Source organism: Agelaius tricolor, unplaced genomic scaffold (genome assembly GCF_023055355.1).
Source record: "Agelaius tricolor isolate 1412-34295 unplaced genomic scaffold, bAgeTri1.0.p SCAF_13, whole genome shotgun sequence".
NCBI classification, from domain to species: Eukaryota; Metazoa; Chordata; class Aves; order Passeriformes; family Icteridae; genus Agelaius; species Agelaius tricolor.
Window position 1 is genome coordinate 19,598,625 of NW_027269273.1, and position 16,777 is coordinate 19,615,401.

General features: G+C 42.8%; 1 protein-coding gene across 1 annotated transcript; it reads left to right on the forward strand.

The window, feature by feature from the left end:
- Window positions 1-3,779: 3,779 nt before the first annotated feature.
- On the forward strand, window positions 3,780-14,828 carry CUNH10orf71 (chromosome unknown C10orf71 homolog). The gene is made up of 2 exons (XM_071439069.1): window positions 3,780-3,947; window positions 5,657-14,828. Exon 2 carries the CDS (start codon window positions 5,833-5,835, stop codon window positions 10,432-10,434), a length of 4,602 nt encoding a protein of 1,533 aa, XP_071295170.1. The 5' UTR covers window positions 3,780-3,947; window positions 5,657-5,832; the 3' UTR covers window positions 10,435-14,828.
- The last annotated feature ends 1,949 nt before the right edge of the window (window positions 14,829-16,777 follow it).

Here is a 16,777-nt window from a genome sequence, read left to right on the forward strand (position 1 = left end):
CAGTCTGGACCTATACCATGCCTACCCCACCACTCTTAGGTCTATGTATTCTAGTGAGTATTGCAGAAAAGAGCAACATTACTTTATCCCAAATGTACTGCTGTTTGCAGTGATGAGCAATACAGGTGAGAAAATCAGAATTGTCCAGAGGGCACAATTTGGTGTCATAACAATTTGGTATTGGTTCTAACCCCTTTCCTTTGCATGTTGGTCTGAATACCTCACGGGAGTGAGGTTTGGCTCTTCTCAGATGAATTTGACTTTACTGTGGTTACAGTTGCATATGCAGCTTCTGGATAGTGCACAGTGCTGGCTGAGGAAGTAGATGTATTCAGTCACCAATTCTGTTCTCAGTTATTCTACTGACGTCTGTAAAATGACTCTAGATTTATACCAGTGTAACTGAGAACAGAAGCTGGCCCAAAGTCAAGAACAGTCTCTCCTCTTCTCTGGCCCAGAACAAGCCGTTCGAGCCATAATTGCCAGGCCAAACCCTCAAGGGGAATGGACCCACTTCCTACACTGGTTTGGTTCAGACACATGGTTTCTTTGCCTTGCTTTCCAGTGCAATGATCAAAGACCTGATGCTGGAATAGCTGAGGTCACCTTGTTCCATGCAAATCATTTCTGCCAGTGTTTGGGATTCTGACCCTAAACTGGAAAGATCCACTTCTTCATCTTCCATCTGCTGTGGTGGGTATTGTATTTGAGTAAAGTGGTTTCCCTTTCCCCAAGCAAGAGAATTCACTTTGGTTTCCCTTTATGACTACAAAGAATTGGTGAAAGTGATCTTGTTGGATGAGGGAAACAGAGGCTGTGCTAATAGATTTAATTTTATGTCCACCTCAATTTTGAAATTGCCTTTCTTGACAGTTCAGGGAAATGTGACTTGAGCACTACTGCCTCTCTTGGAGGCAGCTCCCCTGCTTGTTGAGGGTGTTGTGATCCTACCCTGGGTCCACAAGTTAACTGCCTGACACCTTTTTGTTTGTTTTCCTAAATGAATCCATCAGTGCTGTGATCACTGACCAGCAGCAGCTCCATACTCATTCATGTGCTGATCCCTGCTGCCATGGAGGATTTTCAGCAATATCCAAGGGACATCACTGAGGCCCCACTCGGGCCAGGGAGGAGCTGCCATGGCTGGGAGCACTGCCTCAGCTTGATGACACAAAGCTGAAGAGACCTTTTTCCATCCAGAGCTCTCATCTGGTTATGAACTCCTGTGTGTGCCATGAACAAATATGAACCAATGAAACAAAGTCATGAATTAATTAGGGATTCTCCTATTTCCCATGGCAAGGAGCATTAACTATTCATTGTCATTATGAGCCCCTGGAAACTTAAAGAAGTAGCATGTGTGTAAGTAGAGCATGCTGCTGAATAAACATCAGCCAGCAGTCACCACAGGGCTCTGAGTTTTGAGCTGGAGCCATGGATGGATAGAGAGTGCCACATGAAGAAACCAGCTCACAAAGATTAAAAAAAAAATCTTTCCTTCTCTTCTCATTCTCATGGGTAAAGCTGTGCTGCTGACTTCAGACTGCTATGCAACTCCCAGAGGGTGCTGCCAAAATGCCACTGTGATGTCTCATGGCATAACCCTTCAGCCAAATACCAGCCCAAGGGGTGGAGGAACCAACTGGCCCTTTATATATTGCAGCAGCAGTGATGTCATACGCTCCAGCCAAGTTTGCTGGTTTGCCCAGCTCCTGTCTAGTGAAAAAAAAAGCTGACATTCAGTCTGTGCCAAGCCAGGAATAGTATCTGTAATTTAACCTCCTCATCACAACTTGCTGGGCACTTAAGAGAAACACTGAAAAAAGCCACCTATTTAAAAGAGAGAGGAGGTTGGTTTCTGGATTAAACTGCTTGAAATCTGTGTTCATGCAAACTTTTTCAGTAGCTCATATCAGATGATGCCTACCGCTAACACCTCACACATTTCTCAATATTTCCAAGCGGTTTCAGATGCCCAGCATTGCCTTCCTTTTTCTTTAACATAGACTAAATTCAGACATCCTTAAATGTTTGGACCAGCTGAATCCTGACCTAAGCTCAAATACTGCACCTTGCTTGTTAACAGCTGTATTTGTCCAAAAAGATAAAGAAATGGGACTTTACCAGGTTATTAAACCAGTCAGGAACAGCTTCTTTGCCTAAGAAGTTGATACAAGGAATTTATATAATATATAAGAATAATAAGAAGTTGTATACAAGGAATAACTACATCAGTACAATGCTGCTGTTTCCATCCAGTCCCAGGAATGGTCTGCACCTTGAACACTTGGTGCAGATGCAGCTTTTCCAGCTTGAAACATTAGACTTTACAAGCACTCACATTATGTCCAGACAAGACAAGGATTGTCACAAGGGTTTCAGGGACACTGGCAGTCACTATTCTTTCCTTCATCAGTGGCGCCGAGTTGTTTTTGTAACTGTGACTCTATCTAGGAAAATAATTGCTGAGATTACATCATGATCTCCATGCTTATAGTTACTCTACTCACTTTTCAGCAAAAGTTCTCAGTTTACAAGGGACAATATATTTCTCCAGAACTCCGTCCTTGAGATCTGAAAGCCAAGATTCCTCCTAGTTCAGGCTTCACCACCACTAAGCACTGATAAACATTGTGCTACTGGAAAGTAGTCAGCAGCCCTGTTAATGAGTGAGACAGAACTTAATCACCATCTCCCATGTCTGTGTTGGCTTTGCACTGTTAAGAGTACCACAGAAGCAGTAAAACTGTAATTTAACCTCTGAGCAAAGAGAGAACTGACTGTACATCTCTGGAGTGAGGATACCCTTTTACATCTGGCTGTAACCAGACATAGCACTGTTTGTTGTTTGCTTGCTTTTCCTTTAGTTTAACTTTTTTTTTACCCACACATCTTACAACAAAAAACTGTGATTGGTACAGGCTTATCCCTAAACACAGAACTGCCATTCCTCAGGTGAGGTGCAGGACACAATCACAGTGGGTGACTGCCACTTTTGCCAGTACGTTTTGAATATCACGAACTGACTCAAAAGTTTCCTTTGAGAAGACTGTGATATCTGCATTACCTCAGGGCTAGACAGTTCTCCTTGTAGGAAATGGATATTTTCTTGCAAAGATTAGGCAAAGTGGTCTGAACTTTGGGGGTTTCCACAGAAGAATGGCAGCAATTCATGTTCACCATGGCTGAGCTTTCCTTTAGCATCTCCAGCCTCTGGTTCGTGCTTGGAAGCAAAAAGATATTTTGTTTACTGCCCCTTACCATGTCAGCTGTCCACCTTTCATCTCCTTTACCACAGGGACAGTGAAAACCAAGGACTTTCAAACCTCAGCTGCTTTAGTTCCAAGTTGACCAGATTGACATCTGTATTTGTTGACAGTAGAAATCCATATACAGGTGGAGTGGAGGCATGTATTTTCCTCTCAGTCCCTCTGAAAGGGTGGCACAACAGGGAATTCTTCTTCTTTTTAGCCTGGAGTCGTCACCCAGCCTTTGCAAAGGGCAGAATGCCAGGAAATCATTGCTCACTCAGCTGCCAGTCCCTGCTGGGACTACCAGAGTGTGTTGGAGATTGTGACAGTTGTTTGCTAGGAACCTGACTGTTCTCCACAAAACCCAGCAGGTATTTGGTTATTGTCTCTCTGGGATGGACAGCTGTCTCTTTTTGTAAGAAATCCTGTAAATCAGCCCTAAAATGGTTGTAAAATGGAAGTGAATAAATGAACAAAACAATCCTCAGATCATGCAAACAAATACCTTTGTTTTCAAATTGCAGAGTTCACTTAGGATCAAAAAAATGCTGAAGGCCAGAGACATCCTGGGACACTGCTTCTGTGGAATCTACATCACTGGACTATTTCTACCTCCTCACTAAAGATGGTCAGAAAAGAAGCCAAATACAAGTATGAGAGTGAGTTCTAAAAACAAGAAGTAAAATTATAAGGCAGGTATATACTTTATTTCTAATTTATATAACCGTTAAGAATCAAAACCAGGAGCAGGATGACCTTTCATTTGTCTTCTCTTTTTTCTTGCTGCATTGTACACAAGGATGTATGTCTGTGAGGGGAGTGAAACTCATCTTTGAAAAATCTTTGTACAAAGTAAGATGGAGAAGCTCTGTTAGGCTTATTTTATTTGTGGTGTAAATCTATTGTAGTTATGGATAAGTCATTGGAATTGCATGGCTGGAAGGATAGGATCTAAATTCACTGTGATACTTGGAGTCTAAAAATAGGTTGGCTGAGAGTCTTTTATTTAGAAAAGGAAGGTGAGGAGTGTTTTCATTTGAAGAAACAACTGAGCCAGAGTAATTTAGCTGATTAAACTCAGTTCCTCTTACCTTTCATACTTTGACCAGCACTGGTTCATCATAGAGAAAAACAGGTCCTTTCCAAGAGTTTCACTGAGATGGACCAAGGTGGAATCAGAGATTTGGACACCTGGAGAGGCTGGAATCTAGATCTGAATTTCATTGCTCAGTTCTACAAGCTGAATCACTGGATTCAAGCCTGAGATGTAGATGTCTTCCACTGTAGATGTGAACTGTGGTGTTTCACCTCATCACAAGTTCATAATGCCACTGTAAGGAGGAAATGGAGATACAAACCGGACTTGTGTTAAAGTTTTAGCCAGTTCTGGGGTATGCTTTTAAACTGAGTCTCCCTGCAGTTAGTCAAAACTCTGCTCAAGTCCTCAAATGTGAGAATAAGCATCTAAAAAATTTACAGAGAAACTGTGAGAAATTTTAGCGTAGAGATTTCAAGTGCAGCCAAAGGGTCTGTGTTGTTTTTACTTGTTCAATTAAAAGATTCCCCCATCCTGTGTTCAGACGGGAGATACACAAAAACCTCAGTACTGTGGGCCCTGACTGTGTGTCATAATCAGCCTGTGGTATCTTACAATTGTGTTGAATGGGTTACCTTTAGCTCTCAGCAGTGCTGGAGATGAAATCAAATGTTCCCTGTGCTACTGCAGTGGGCCTGCTACAGTCCCGGGGCACTCCTGCCTTCTGCTGGCTAAGCTGATGTTGGCAGCCTCTGCAGTCCAACAGACCAACACAACCCAACTGTATCCTGCTATGAATGCCTAAATTGTACCCCAGCACTCTTTGTCTGGAACATGCACAGTAATCCTTTTTACCTTTAGTGCCATTCTGTTTTCTCAGACAAGGGTTTTGTTCATGGCAATTATCATGACAAAGCTGTGACAGTTTTAAGTTTTACTGACTTTTCTTTCATTTTGGACTTTGTGTGCAATGATGGACTCAGCGACAACTTTTTTTAAGCAACTTTTGTTGCTAATTCTTCCTGGCCAAAAATGGCTAGCCTCCTTTTCTAAATGGATGCACAGCACTTGGAAGTGTTTATGGTTGGAGGTATGGAAAGGGAAGTACTTGAAATTTGTTTCTTATGACCTTGTTTAAGAGCTCAAAAAACTATATAAGATGAAAACACTTTTTTTAATGGCTCTTTCCAGAAATTAAATTATCTACCATGAGCAACTTGAATTTATCAAAATAACAGTGATTTTTTAATGTTTTTCACTGTGTTGCTACCATCACAAAATTAGTCAGTGACTGATAAATCTGGAAAATTCTCTCTGTCTAATAGTGTTAATATAGAAAAATAGTAATTTGTCATTTTTGGCTTTACAGAGAAGAAAGTTTCCTTCAGCTATTCTGTAAGATGAGTCAATGTGCAGCAGCACCACCTGGAAGAATGGCTTTGTGCTTGTGAATTGCAAACAGCTGGATCTGCCTCACAAAGTCACCTGCCTATTCAACATCTGAAATTAATCCTTTGGATACTTCACCCATGACTCTCATGAACAATGCAGGGAAATAAGAAACATACAGAAGGACACAGTGATTCCTCAAGTATTGGGAGTCTCCTGGATGATACAGACAGAGAAGTGAGCAGCCTCACAGCTCGGGCTTTCAAAAGTTTGTGTGTAGCAGAACTTGAAGACCCTTACAATGAACCAGAACTTTCCATTTCACCCGACTTTGCCCTCCAGTTGTCTGCTAAAATTCACTCAGGGGCGTTAAACCATGACATCAAGAAAAGCAATGTCTGTGACAAGCTAACAGCAAGAAACAATGAACATACAATATGGGCTTCTACATTCCAGCAGTTACCTAAGTGTGCTTCAGAGGAGAAGAGGATTGCTAAAAACAACACCTTTGCCATGGAAAGGAAATTGGGCTTGCCAGTCCCTGGTTCAAGGAACAATAAGCATGTTTCAAAAGTGTCCTCATTGATTAAGACATTTGACAAGACTGCAGACCAAGGGTCAGGAAGTTCTCTGATAACAAATAAGCAGCCCATTAAGAATAGCTTTCAAAAATACAAAATAAATCAGGGCAATGATGCTGCTTCCTGGGATGATACAGACATTTTAAGCATCCACAAGGAACTTTCTGAATTTTCTGAGGCTAGTCAAGGTAGCCACTGCCTCAGTGGCAAACATGAGCCACAGAGAAGACCTAATAAAATAGACCTGAGTTATGGGGACTCTGATGGTTATTATCCTGTGCTGATTGAGATGTCAAAAGTAGCCAAGTCAAATTTTTCCCATTCTTCTAAGAAGGCTTTAAAAAACAGAAACTTGAAAGTTAGTGAGCCAGCAAAAAAAGGTAGTTTTCTTCACAGTGAGAATAGTGCTTTTGAATCATGGAATGTTCATCATAAAAAAATGACAGAAAAAGAGGAATTTGTTGACATAAAAATGGAAAAGGAAGGTCTTGCATACCTGGAAGAATCACCATTTGTTAAAGGATCCCACACAGGTGAACATAAATTGTCACCTGCCACGACCACTGTTGCTAAGAAGAAAGAGAAAGAATTTCAGATGAAGCCAACTCTACAAGAAGCTTCTTTCTCTCTCCGAGTCGTACCTCAGGGTCCCCACCCTTTAGAAACCAAATTCCCTGTCGTTTTCCCTCCCACCCCTCCCCCTAGGAACCATGTACCCCAGGGTCCCCCTCGGCCACCCCCTGCCCCACCAGCTCCTCCCCTCCCACCCCCCTGCCATCCCCCAGCATCCCCTAGCCCTGAAGCCCCTCCTGTGCCACCACCCCCAGTGCCAGCTCGACTGTCCCCCACTGCCTTGTCCCAAGCCTCTGTGTCACCCCAGTCTGTGTCCTATAGCATGGTTTCACCCTCACTCAGGTTTGAGACACCCAGTCCTCCTCCACCAAAACCCCAGGCCACCTTAGCTGAGGAGGAATCCCAGAGCCCCCAGCTGGGCAATGCCTGCCCACCCTGGAGGAGACAGAGGGCTACAGAAAGGGCAGCAGGGAAGAGACAGGCTGCAAAGGAGAAGGTCACAGACAGCCACAGGACCTCATTGTCTGAAAAGGTGACTGGTGCTGACCCTGCTCTGCATGTGGCTCCTCTGGCTAAGCAGGCAAACTCCCCTGGATCCATCAGCCCCTCTTTCAACATCAGCGAACTCCTAACACCTGTCATACCACCAAAACAGGAGGGGGACACTGCTGAAAGGGAGCTGATCCCACTGACACCTCCTCCCACAGAGAGCACGGCCTCAAGAGACAATGAGGAGAGCACCTTGGATGATTACAGGTCCTGGGATAGTTGCAGGTTGACAGCATCGAGTCTGTTATTTAACCTAAAGGATGTGCGCAAACGTGTTAAAAGCATTTATACCCCTTCTCCCCTGTTAAGGGCCTTGGAGGAGAAAAATAAAACCAGGGAAAATATGCAGGAGAGTACAAAAATGGATGCCTCATTCTCAACTTCGCATGACAAAAGCGAGAAAAATATTACAGAGAAAGATGAATTGAGTGATATAGCTTATGTATTGTCTAGCAGTGCTCATGAAAATGACAATAAAATCGATTTAACTGGACACTTCACAGGCAATTATCTGACTTTGAGTTCACCCCAGACAACAGAGGCCCTTCCATTTTACCAAACTGGAGACAGCATGAAGCAAGACAATTCAAAACACCAAGATCTGGTTAAAAACATAGAGGATGATGAAAATTTCCCCTCGTTCAGACATGAATCAAATGAACTTGACTTAGGAAAACATCAGCAGTATACAGCACAGAGACCATTCAGCAGAGACAGTGTAGATACAAAAGCTGGGCAGCCCATGCAAAATCACAATGTTCAGGGTGAGGAAAATGAAAGACAAGCTGCTATTCAGAATGAAAATTTTGCCTTCAAAACACTTCTGAACCAACTCCCACCAGTAGAAGATGAGCCTTACAGTGGCACCCAAACCAAGATTGTGGTACCTGGCCATGAAGCACGAGGCAAAAGAAGCACTAGTTCCTCAGAGCAATCCTTCGTCTCCACAGTGGAGCAGCCACTTCAGGAAGAGCCATTTCTGCCAGTGCCCCTGATGGAGCAGACGTGCCTCCAAGAAAGCCAGAGGACTGACAGTGAAACGGGTTCAGGAAGTAAGAAAATACACAAGGAGAGAGGGAAAGAGGTTGGGGAAGATGAACTGCAATATTGTGCTTGTATCAGCCCTGGTACTGGTGCAGCAGAGAAGAAGGAGGGAAGCGTTACTGAGAATGAACAGAGGAGCTTGATGAAAGAGAAGCTAGGGAGAGAGAAAAGGGAAGAGGCCGACAGCACAAATTCTGCATCCGACAGTATTAGAGACATGTCCATCCCCAGGCCTGAGGAACCACAAACACCATCGTCTTCAAGCTCAACCAAACCCAGTCTGTTCATGATTAAAGATAACACATTCAGGTCACCTCAGGTGATAAGGGCTGTCAAGCTGCCCCTGCTCCGGTCATTCTCCCTGGATGACTCAGTGAGCAGCAGTTATAGGGAAATGGAACGTAGGTTTATGTCCCCAGCAGTTTACAACAGGCGGCACCGAAACATGTTGCATGCCCAGGAGGTTGGCTGGTGGGCATCGAGACACAGAGGGCAGCAGAATGTGAGAGATGGAGCAACTGACAGAGAAAAAGAAGCCAGTGAGTCTGTATCTACTTCAGTAACAGTGGATCCCAGTCTTCTGGAAAATACAGAGAGCTTTTCATTTGGAAAACTGACAGAAGAAGATGAAAAGATTTATGTGTTGTTAAATAAATTTGGGAAAATGGATGAGGAAAGTGTCTGTAGAAGTGAAAAGAAGCCTACAAAGGCAAGACACAGCTTAGAACAGCCAATTATAGGTCTGGAAAATGACCAAGCACAAAACAACCGCAGCTATCCTGCAGAAAGAAAGAAAAATTACTTCAAGAATCATCATTTATCTAACCGCAAAGGGGGCTCTTGCGCTAAAAAAATAATCACTAGGCAGACAATTTCCCCTGTGACTGGCTCCATGTTAGAGGACCACACATGTTCTTCCGTATCCAATGACACTTTAGAGGATATCCTGCATACAGAAGGTGCACCTTTGTTAGACAATCTTTCACGCCCTGCTGTTAGAAGCCCCAGGTCAGGAAACATGACGCACTCTCTTGCTGCTAGTTCATTGTCAGATAAACCAACTATTTCTGGCCTTAGAGAGACAGGGGATGTTACAAATCCTGCCTTGTTGAACATGGCACTAGAGAGGCAAGCTTATATGCCTGCAGAAGAGATAATCAATTCTGCACAGAGGAATCTACTTTTGGATGTCACAGGGGAAGATGGGAGACTGGAGTCCAGGGGACTTGGTGGGAGACCAGCAGGCAAGCCACCCACTGTGCCACCAAAAACAGAAAAGGCTCTGCGCCGGGCTAAAAAGCTGGCAAACAAGAGGAAAAAGGTGCAAGAGCAGCAGAAAAACCATCAGACTGAACATGCAGATGCTGTAGGGAGAAAGTCTACTCATTCTGGAGAGACAACAGCATCTGCTTCATCCTTAGTATATTCTCCCCTTCATCCTCCCCTTCACTCAACTTTTACTCCCACAGAAACCACTCCTGGCAAATCTAGACTTGCACCAGCAGCAAGCTCTTCACCCTCTTCAACCCAGCGTAAACTCCTCCAGGACCCTGACTCTGGTCAATACTACGTAGTTGATTTACCAGCTGAAGCTAATGTAAAGACATTTTATGACCCAGAAACAGGCAAATATGTTCAAGTCTCAGTCCCTTCCTTGGAACAGAACTTACACCAGTCCATCTCTTCAGAAATGAAGAATTCTCCCTATGCCTCCTACCCTAGAGTGCTGCCTTTACCAGCCTCATCGGTAGCTGTGCTGAAATCACCTTCTCAACTCTCTGAACCTGCCTGGTCAGTGCCTGCTGCACCAGAACCAGCTGAACTACCTGAAGATGGCCAGCAGGACTACAGATACTCTGAGTCTGTGGATACTGAACCAGCCTCCTACTCCTACCATCAAGATGCTGGAGAAACTCAAGTTCACTTAGGCAAGGATGTGAGCCCAACCCAAAATACTAGCATTGTCACCCTCACCAATTTAGATGATTTTGCTGCTGAAGGAGTATCTTGAAAACTGAAGTGACAAAACATGCCAGCTAGTGTTTTTAAGAACTGTTTGGACAGACACATGCACACAAAAGCACATGCAGATTTGATATTTGTACAACACTTTGTCTGAATCTCATTGTGGTTTGGGTGGGAAAGGAAAAGAAAGCTGTTCATGTTGAAAGATGCAAGAAGAAAAGAGAAATTGAGTAAGCACCAAATTATCAGTGAGATGAAGGGGCAATGCCAGCTAGACAAATACATTTGACAATGTAAAGCCACTGCTTGCTGCTGCTGCTGCTTTGTCATTAAGAAGGCTGGGATAGCCAAAGCAAGTGTCCTGTTGCCCAGATGTGTTGCATGATACATGACACTAAATAAAATCTATGAGACCATCCTATGCATCCTATGAGACCTAGAACTGATGCTGCATCTACTGAACTTTCCTCACTCACTGCCTTTGAACTATATTGACAGGTAGAAAGTCTGTGGCTACAAATATGCCATATATGCAAGATCCATTTTTTGCACACTTTGATTGCCCTGATGTCATTGACAAGAAGATTGTATACTGGATGCACAATATAACAGCCATGTCAAAAAAATCCCTTTTAAACAACCAGAATACAGTTGCAGCTGCTCTAGATTTCCCACATACTTTTGCAGTGCCCACTAATATGCTGCTGAATTCTTTATATTTCTTGATAATATCCAAATAGGTTCCCCCAGAGTCAGGGTTTATTTATAATGCTATTTAAAACTTCAGGTTATCTTGATACTTGGCCTAATATTTTGGTGAGGGGCAAGGTTGAATGAAATCCCACAACAGTGTTTAATTGTTCCTTAGGACAAGAAATTCTTAGCTATCATAATTGAAATGTGTTTTGTTTTCAGGCTCCCACTGAAATATGAAACTAACTTTTAAAAGCTGAAAAACGTACCTAAGTTTGATCTTGTGAATCCTGTGATTTAATACAAACAAACAAACAACATATTCAGAACGTCCAAAGTATTAATAAGTGCTTCTTTGAATTATCACTTTTCTTTGAAAATCTGTATGAAAATATCATTCATCCTTGCATAAGCTCTTTCTTATCATCATAGTTAATGAGGAAACCTAGGTGAAAAGATGGAAAAATTGAATGTATTGTGCCTGCTTGTAAATATCTGTATTTGGAGTATTGGCTTAGTTTTTTCTGTCTCATTTTCATACTGTTTTCCCCAGTTATAACTGATGTGCAGAAGCTCTAAGGAAGAATTATGCCAGTGACTTTCAGCCTGATGCACATCTTAGGCAATTTTTACAGGATTTTTTTTAGTGAAGCAGTTCTTGCCTTCCTGAAAAGAAAGGGATGAATCAGGCCCTTTGTTAATGAATACAGTGTGGAGACAGGACACAGGCACTGCTCCACTCTCCCAGTGTTAATATTTATGACAGAGTTTTCCTTCAGAAAATTTCCCAGGACTGAAGCCTCTCCTGGGACACAGACCCACTTTGTGGTTTTTCTCCTTCCTTAACCTGAATTCAGCTCTCAGCCTTCCTCCATCCCTGACAAGAGCCCAGTGTTCATAACCTGTCCTGGTCCCACCAGACAGTTCCTTTCCTCAGTGCCACTTACTGAGACATTTCTCTTAGACAAACACTAAGGGCATCACTTCACTGATTACAGTGGGGTTTGGATTAATGACTTTAATGATTTTCTATGGTTGCTTTCACCTGTTACACATTCTGTGATTTGGTAGGTTTGATTGCAGCAGAGGTGTGGGTTGGAAATGAAGAAGCTTGTGTTGGTATGTTTGAGTTTTATGCATATTCAGCCAAATGCCCATATTTGAATAAACATTTATTGTTCAGTTTTCCACCCAGGAAAGTTTTCAACACCTGACTGAATAAAGCTCTGAACAACCTGGGGTGTCCTCAGAGCTGACCCTCCTTGACCACAAGTTCACCCAGAAATCTCCTGAGATCTTTTGCAGCCTGAATTATCCCTTGATCCCGTTCTGAAAACATTAAAATTTAAATTAACTTTGACTTGGTATTCAGCAAATGCAGTCTCCCCTGAAAAAAGGCTCATTTTGAGAGAAAGTTTTTTAAAAAAACATGAAAATCAAGAGTGTTTCCAGAAGAAGAATTCATTTTCAAGTTGTTAAATTGAGGGAAGTGGCTCTTACTATAAATATTTTTTTTTAGTCACCAATATTTTGTAAACTGATGGTGCTATTCATGTTGCACTTCTCTGTTGCTGTCACTCTATATAGCATAATGTCAATCCAGTACAGAGCAGCATCTCATCCACATGTTAAAATATAGATAAATAAATCCATTAGAGTTTTCCATGGTGCATTTAGACAAAACCTATGAAATCTTAAAGCGCATCAGAGTGCACAAACCCTTTTTTTATTTTTGTGAGTGTGTGTGTGTGTGTGTGTGTGTGTGTGCATATGGTAATACGAATTTTAATGCCCTTAAGGGCCACAAGTCAAGAAGTAGGCTCTCAGAGGACAGGATAAAAGCTTCCTTTCCAAGGGAAGACTATGGATATGAAGTATCTGTGCACAGATTAAAAAATGAATGGTAATTTGATGACAAAAATGTACACATGTATTCAAAAAGGTCCCTTTTACTTCTTTAACTGTCATTTATTTTGTAGACATGCACACTTCTGAACCCTTTTGTCAAGGGTCTCCTAAAACTCTTATTGTGGAGAATGGGATGCACCATTATACTGCTGCCAGGTATGTAAGGAAAGCAGGGTGTATTTTTCCCTCTGCTGTTAAGGTGAACTGAAACATGGGCATTTAAAGAGGAGACAGTCCGAACTGGACACCAAATACATTTCAAGTAGGATTTCTTCATTTCCATCAGCCTTTTCTGCCAGCTTCAGGGAGTTGCATTCACAGTGGGCTGTGTCTCTGAACCCCCCCCGAGGGGGTTTTGACCTGGAGAATTTGTAAGTAAATTGTTGTGGCAAGGTGAGAGTCTTCTCCAAAGTAACAAGTGACAGCATCTGAGGAAATTACCTGAGAGGTAATTTCCATGGAGGTTTAGATGAGACATTAGGAAAATTTCTTCACTGTAAGGGTGCTCAGTCACTGGAATAAGCTGCCCAGGGAAGCAGTGGAATCACCATCCTTGGAAGTGTTCAAAAGGTGTGAATATTTGGTGCTAATTTAACTGTTGCTCACAATGATTTTAGAGGTCTTTTCCAACCTTAATGATTCTATGATTCTGTGAAATTAAACAGGGGTTTTGAGAATAGATAACCAAGTGGTTTTTGTCTCGTATCCACAGCTTTCTGCACTTTGTCACAGGGCATGAATGATATTAGAAAAGTATTGCTCCAGGTCCCAGCCTGGTATTGAGCAGGAACCCATCAGCAAAGCTGTCTCTGGCCTAGCCCATGCTGCTGGCCAACTTCTTGCAAGGCTGTGGGAGTGTGTGTGAACAAACACACCCATGCATCCATGTAAACAGCCCTATATATATATATAATATAGCTGTAAAACTGCCATTTGCATATCAGTATAAGAAAGCAGTAATGCCTGTGGTGGTGAACACAAAATGTTTGTGTGTTAAAGGAAGACAAATGACACTTTCCAAATAACAAACACTTTCTGTTCCTTGCCCTATTGTGCTCGTGCTTGTTGGGGGGATGTTCCCCCTTGCTGCTGTGGGAAACAGGGCTGAAGAGGTCAGTCCCAGGCAGATGAGAGCTGTAAATTGACCCTTTTTGGGGGGGAGGGGTGCTATGGGAAACGTGCAATAGTCCTGAAAGCAGTTGTAGGAAAGCAGTGTTTTGTGACAGTGACATTAAGTTGTAGGTGAAAGAGGTGTTGAGGCAAACCAAGCCAAGCTCTGCCCTGCCAGCAGGCTGTGGTTAGGACTAAAGAACACAGGTATGCATGGAAGCACAACAGGCTGAAGGGAACATTGCTGTCACTGTTTCCTTCTCCTGCCCGTGGCCTTTGTGCATGTTGCATTTCTTGGTGCCCTGAGGCTCCTTCACAGTGGTGATTCTTCCTTGGCAGGTGTGACTGAGGCCAAGCCTGACTGAGCTAGTCCTTCATTCTAGGGCCAGAACTGCCTCCCTCTGAATCACCTTCTCCTTGTGGGGTGACTGCAATGCCAACAGTCCAGCTGTCACATGGCAGACTTGGACTGCCATCCCACAGCCATGGCTCTGTCCCAGGGGCTTGAATTTCCTCATGGAAAATGCTGGATTTGTTTTAGAAAGTTTAGTTTAATTGAAATGGCCTACATGCATGGAGTTTTGTCAGCTCCTCCTTGGGAGTTCAGTGCCTTCCGAAGTCATCTGTCCAAGAAGATCTATGTTCCATCAATGCAACTGTATTTGCAAATAAGTAATTATTTATTAATTAATAAACAAAATAAACGGGACTTGTTTTATAATACTGGAATGGCTTCTAGCCAGCTTTTTCATTATAATTATGTGTCATTGTAATTCTCTCTCCAGTTATGCTGGCAGAGGAAGTTGAGAACAAGGAGGTGTGTGTGTCTGTGTGTGGTATACAATTAAAAGATCTAGGAGATGGCTGGATGCAGGGCTTCATCCCCCTTCCTCCCCTTCCTAAAGAGAGGGAGCAGGATGCTGAGCAGAAGCACCTTTGGCCCATGACTCCTGCAATCATTCCCACCCTCCCTGTTATGCAAGGGCAGTGGTCTGTCTGGCCAGAGGACCATGGAGATCTGTGCCAGCACCCAGTCCAAAAGCACTGGGAGATGATCACCTTCCTGCCACCACCCAGAGGACATCAGGGCCTTTGTACTCCCTGTGTCCCATCCACCTGGGGGAAGTTACCAGGTATGTAACTTGTCTTTTTTCATATTTCTCCTTATTTTCTCCTATTGTATGTTGTGTTATGAAACACAATGGAGACTCTTCTCAGAGTGATTTTGGCTCAGTCCCTGTCCAGACTGGCAATTTTATTTAGGTTTGCTCTGCTTGTATCCCTGAGTAGCCAAGGAGTCCTTGCTGACAGTGAAAGTGCTACTGTAATATGAATATAACAACCATAAAGAGAATAGTTGGCTGGTTATGTTTTTACCAGAAATAGACTGACAGGTTTGCACATCTGTATTTGGGGGGTATGCTCTGTTTTATTTCTGTGTAAATAAAAACTCTAAGTTTTATCCCTTCTCTCAGTGAAAAACTGCATCAGAAGCTGGTGATATTGCACATGATGGGTTACATGGGCTCTAGTGAATACATATAAATGTGTAATTTGGAGCAACTGGTGTACATCAGTCATTTTTATTAAAGAAACTCTGCTTCAGAGCCTTATAGGAGATAAAGAACATGGAACATTTGAGTAAATTGGACTTCAATGTGTTTGGGGTTTTTTTGTGAAATCCTCATTATAACAGCAGAGGTCAGAGATTAATTTATTTTGTGTTTAGGATGATTATTCTGGTCTTATGATGATCTCACATTTAACACTGTCCCATGATACTAAATATAATATTGTAATTATGGGGTTTAAATGGATAGGGAATGGCTGAAAATGACCTGTGGTCTTCCCTTGCTTCTTTTTGATATTCTCAAAGTTTTCATGATGTTGATTTCTCACATTAGATAGTCAGATCTTTGGTACTATATGGCCAATTAGAGACTTGCTTCTAATATGCTATTGAACATAGAAAGCAGCATTCCAATAGTGCAGAAGAGAAATCATTTCTGTCCCAATTGACTAAAGCTCTGTGTTTTTATTAAAGCAGATTTAACTCAGGCCTTGGGGGAAGCAGCTTGCAGTGGTAAAAGATAAACACTTTCCTGTGCCCAAGTCCATATTGAATAAATTGAGGCCTGGGGTACTTTGAAAGAAGGAGAGAGGGAAAGACTCTGTGAGAAGCAGGGACAATGTTTGAAATCCTTCTAACAAGGGAAAGAAGTGGGACTCTGGCAAAAAGTAGAAAATGTTCAAAGCTGGAGCTGCACTTTGCAAAGCCAGGGCTTGTCAAAGGCAAGGTGCCCGACAGGCTGATTCTGGCTTGGACTCCCTTGCCATGGAGCTCCCCGGTGTGTTCACACTCCTGCTTAAAGCTGGCATGGGGAATGGCAGCATTCAGAGCATACAGAAACGGAATTATTGCTGTGCCAGCATTGTCAGTGATGTCTCCAACATGAAGCATTTCAGGTGAGCTAAGGTGGCCTTCTTCAGGACCATTCTTCCATTGACAGGGCAGAGATGACGGACTGAGATAAACACTGATCTTTCTATTCCTAACACTGATAAGCTGCAGGGGATGAGAACTGGATTTGGTCCAAGAGAAACTCTCTCTGCTTGCCCTGAGATTCCTGAAAGTCTGTTGTCAGAATCAGTTTCTGCTGGTGAACACTGACGGCCTG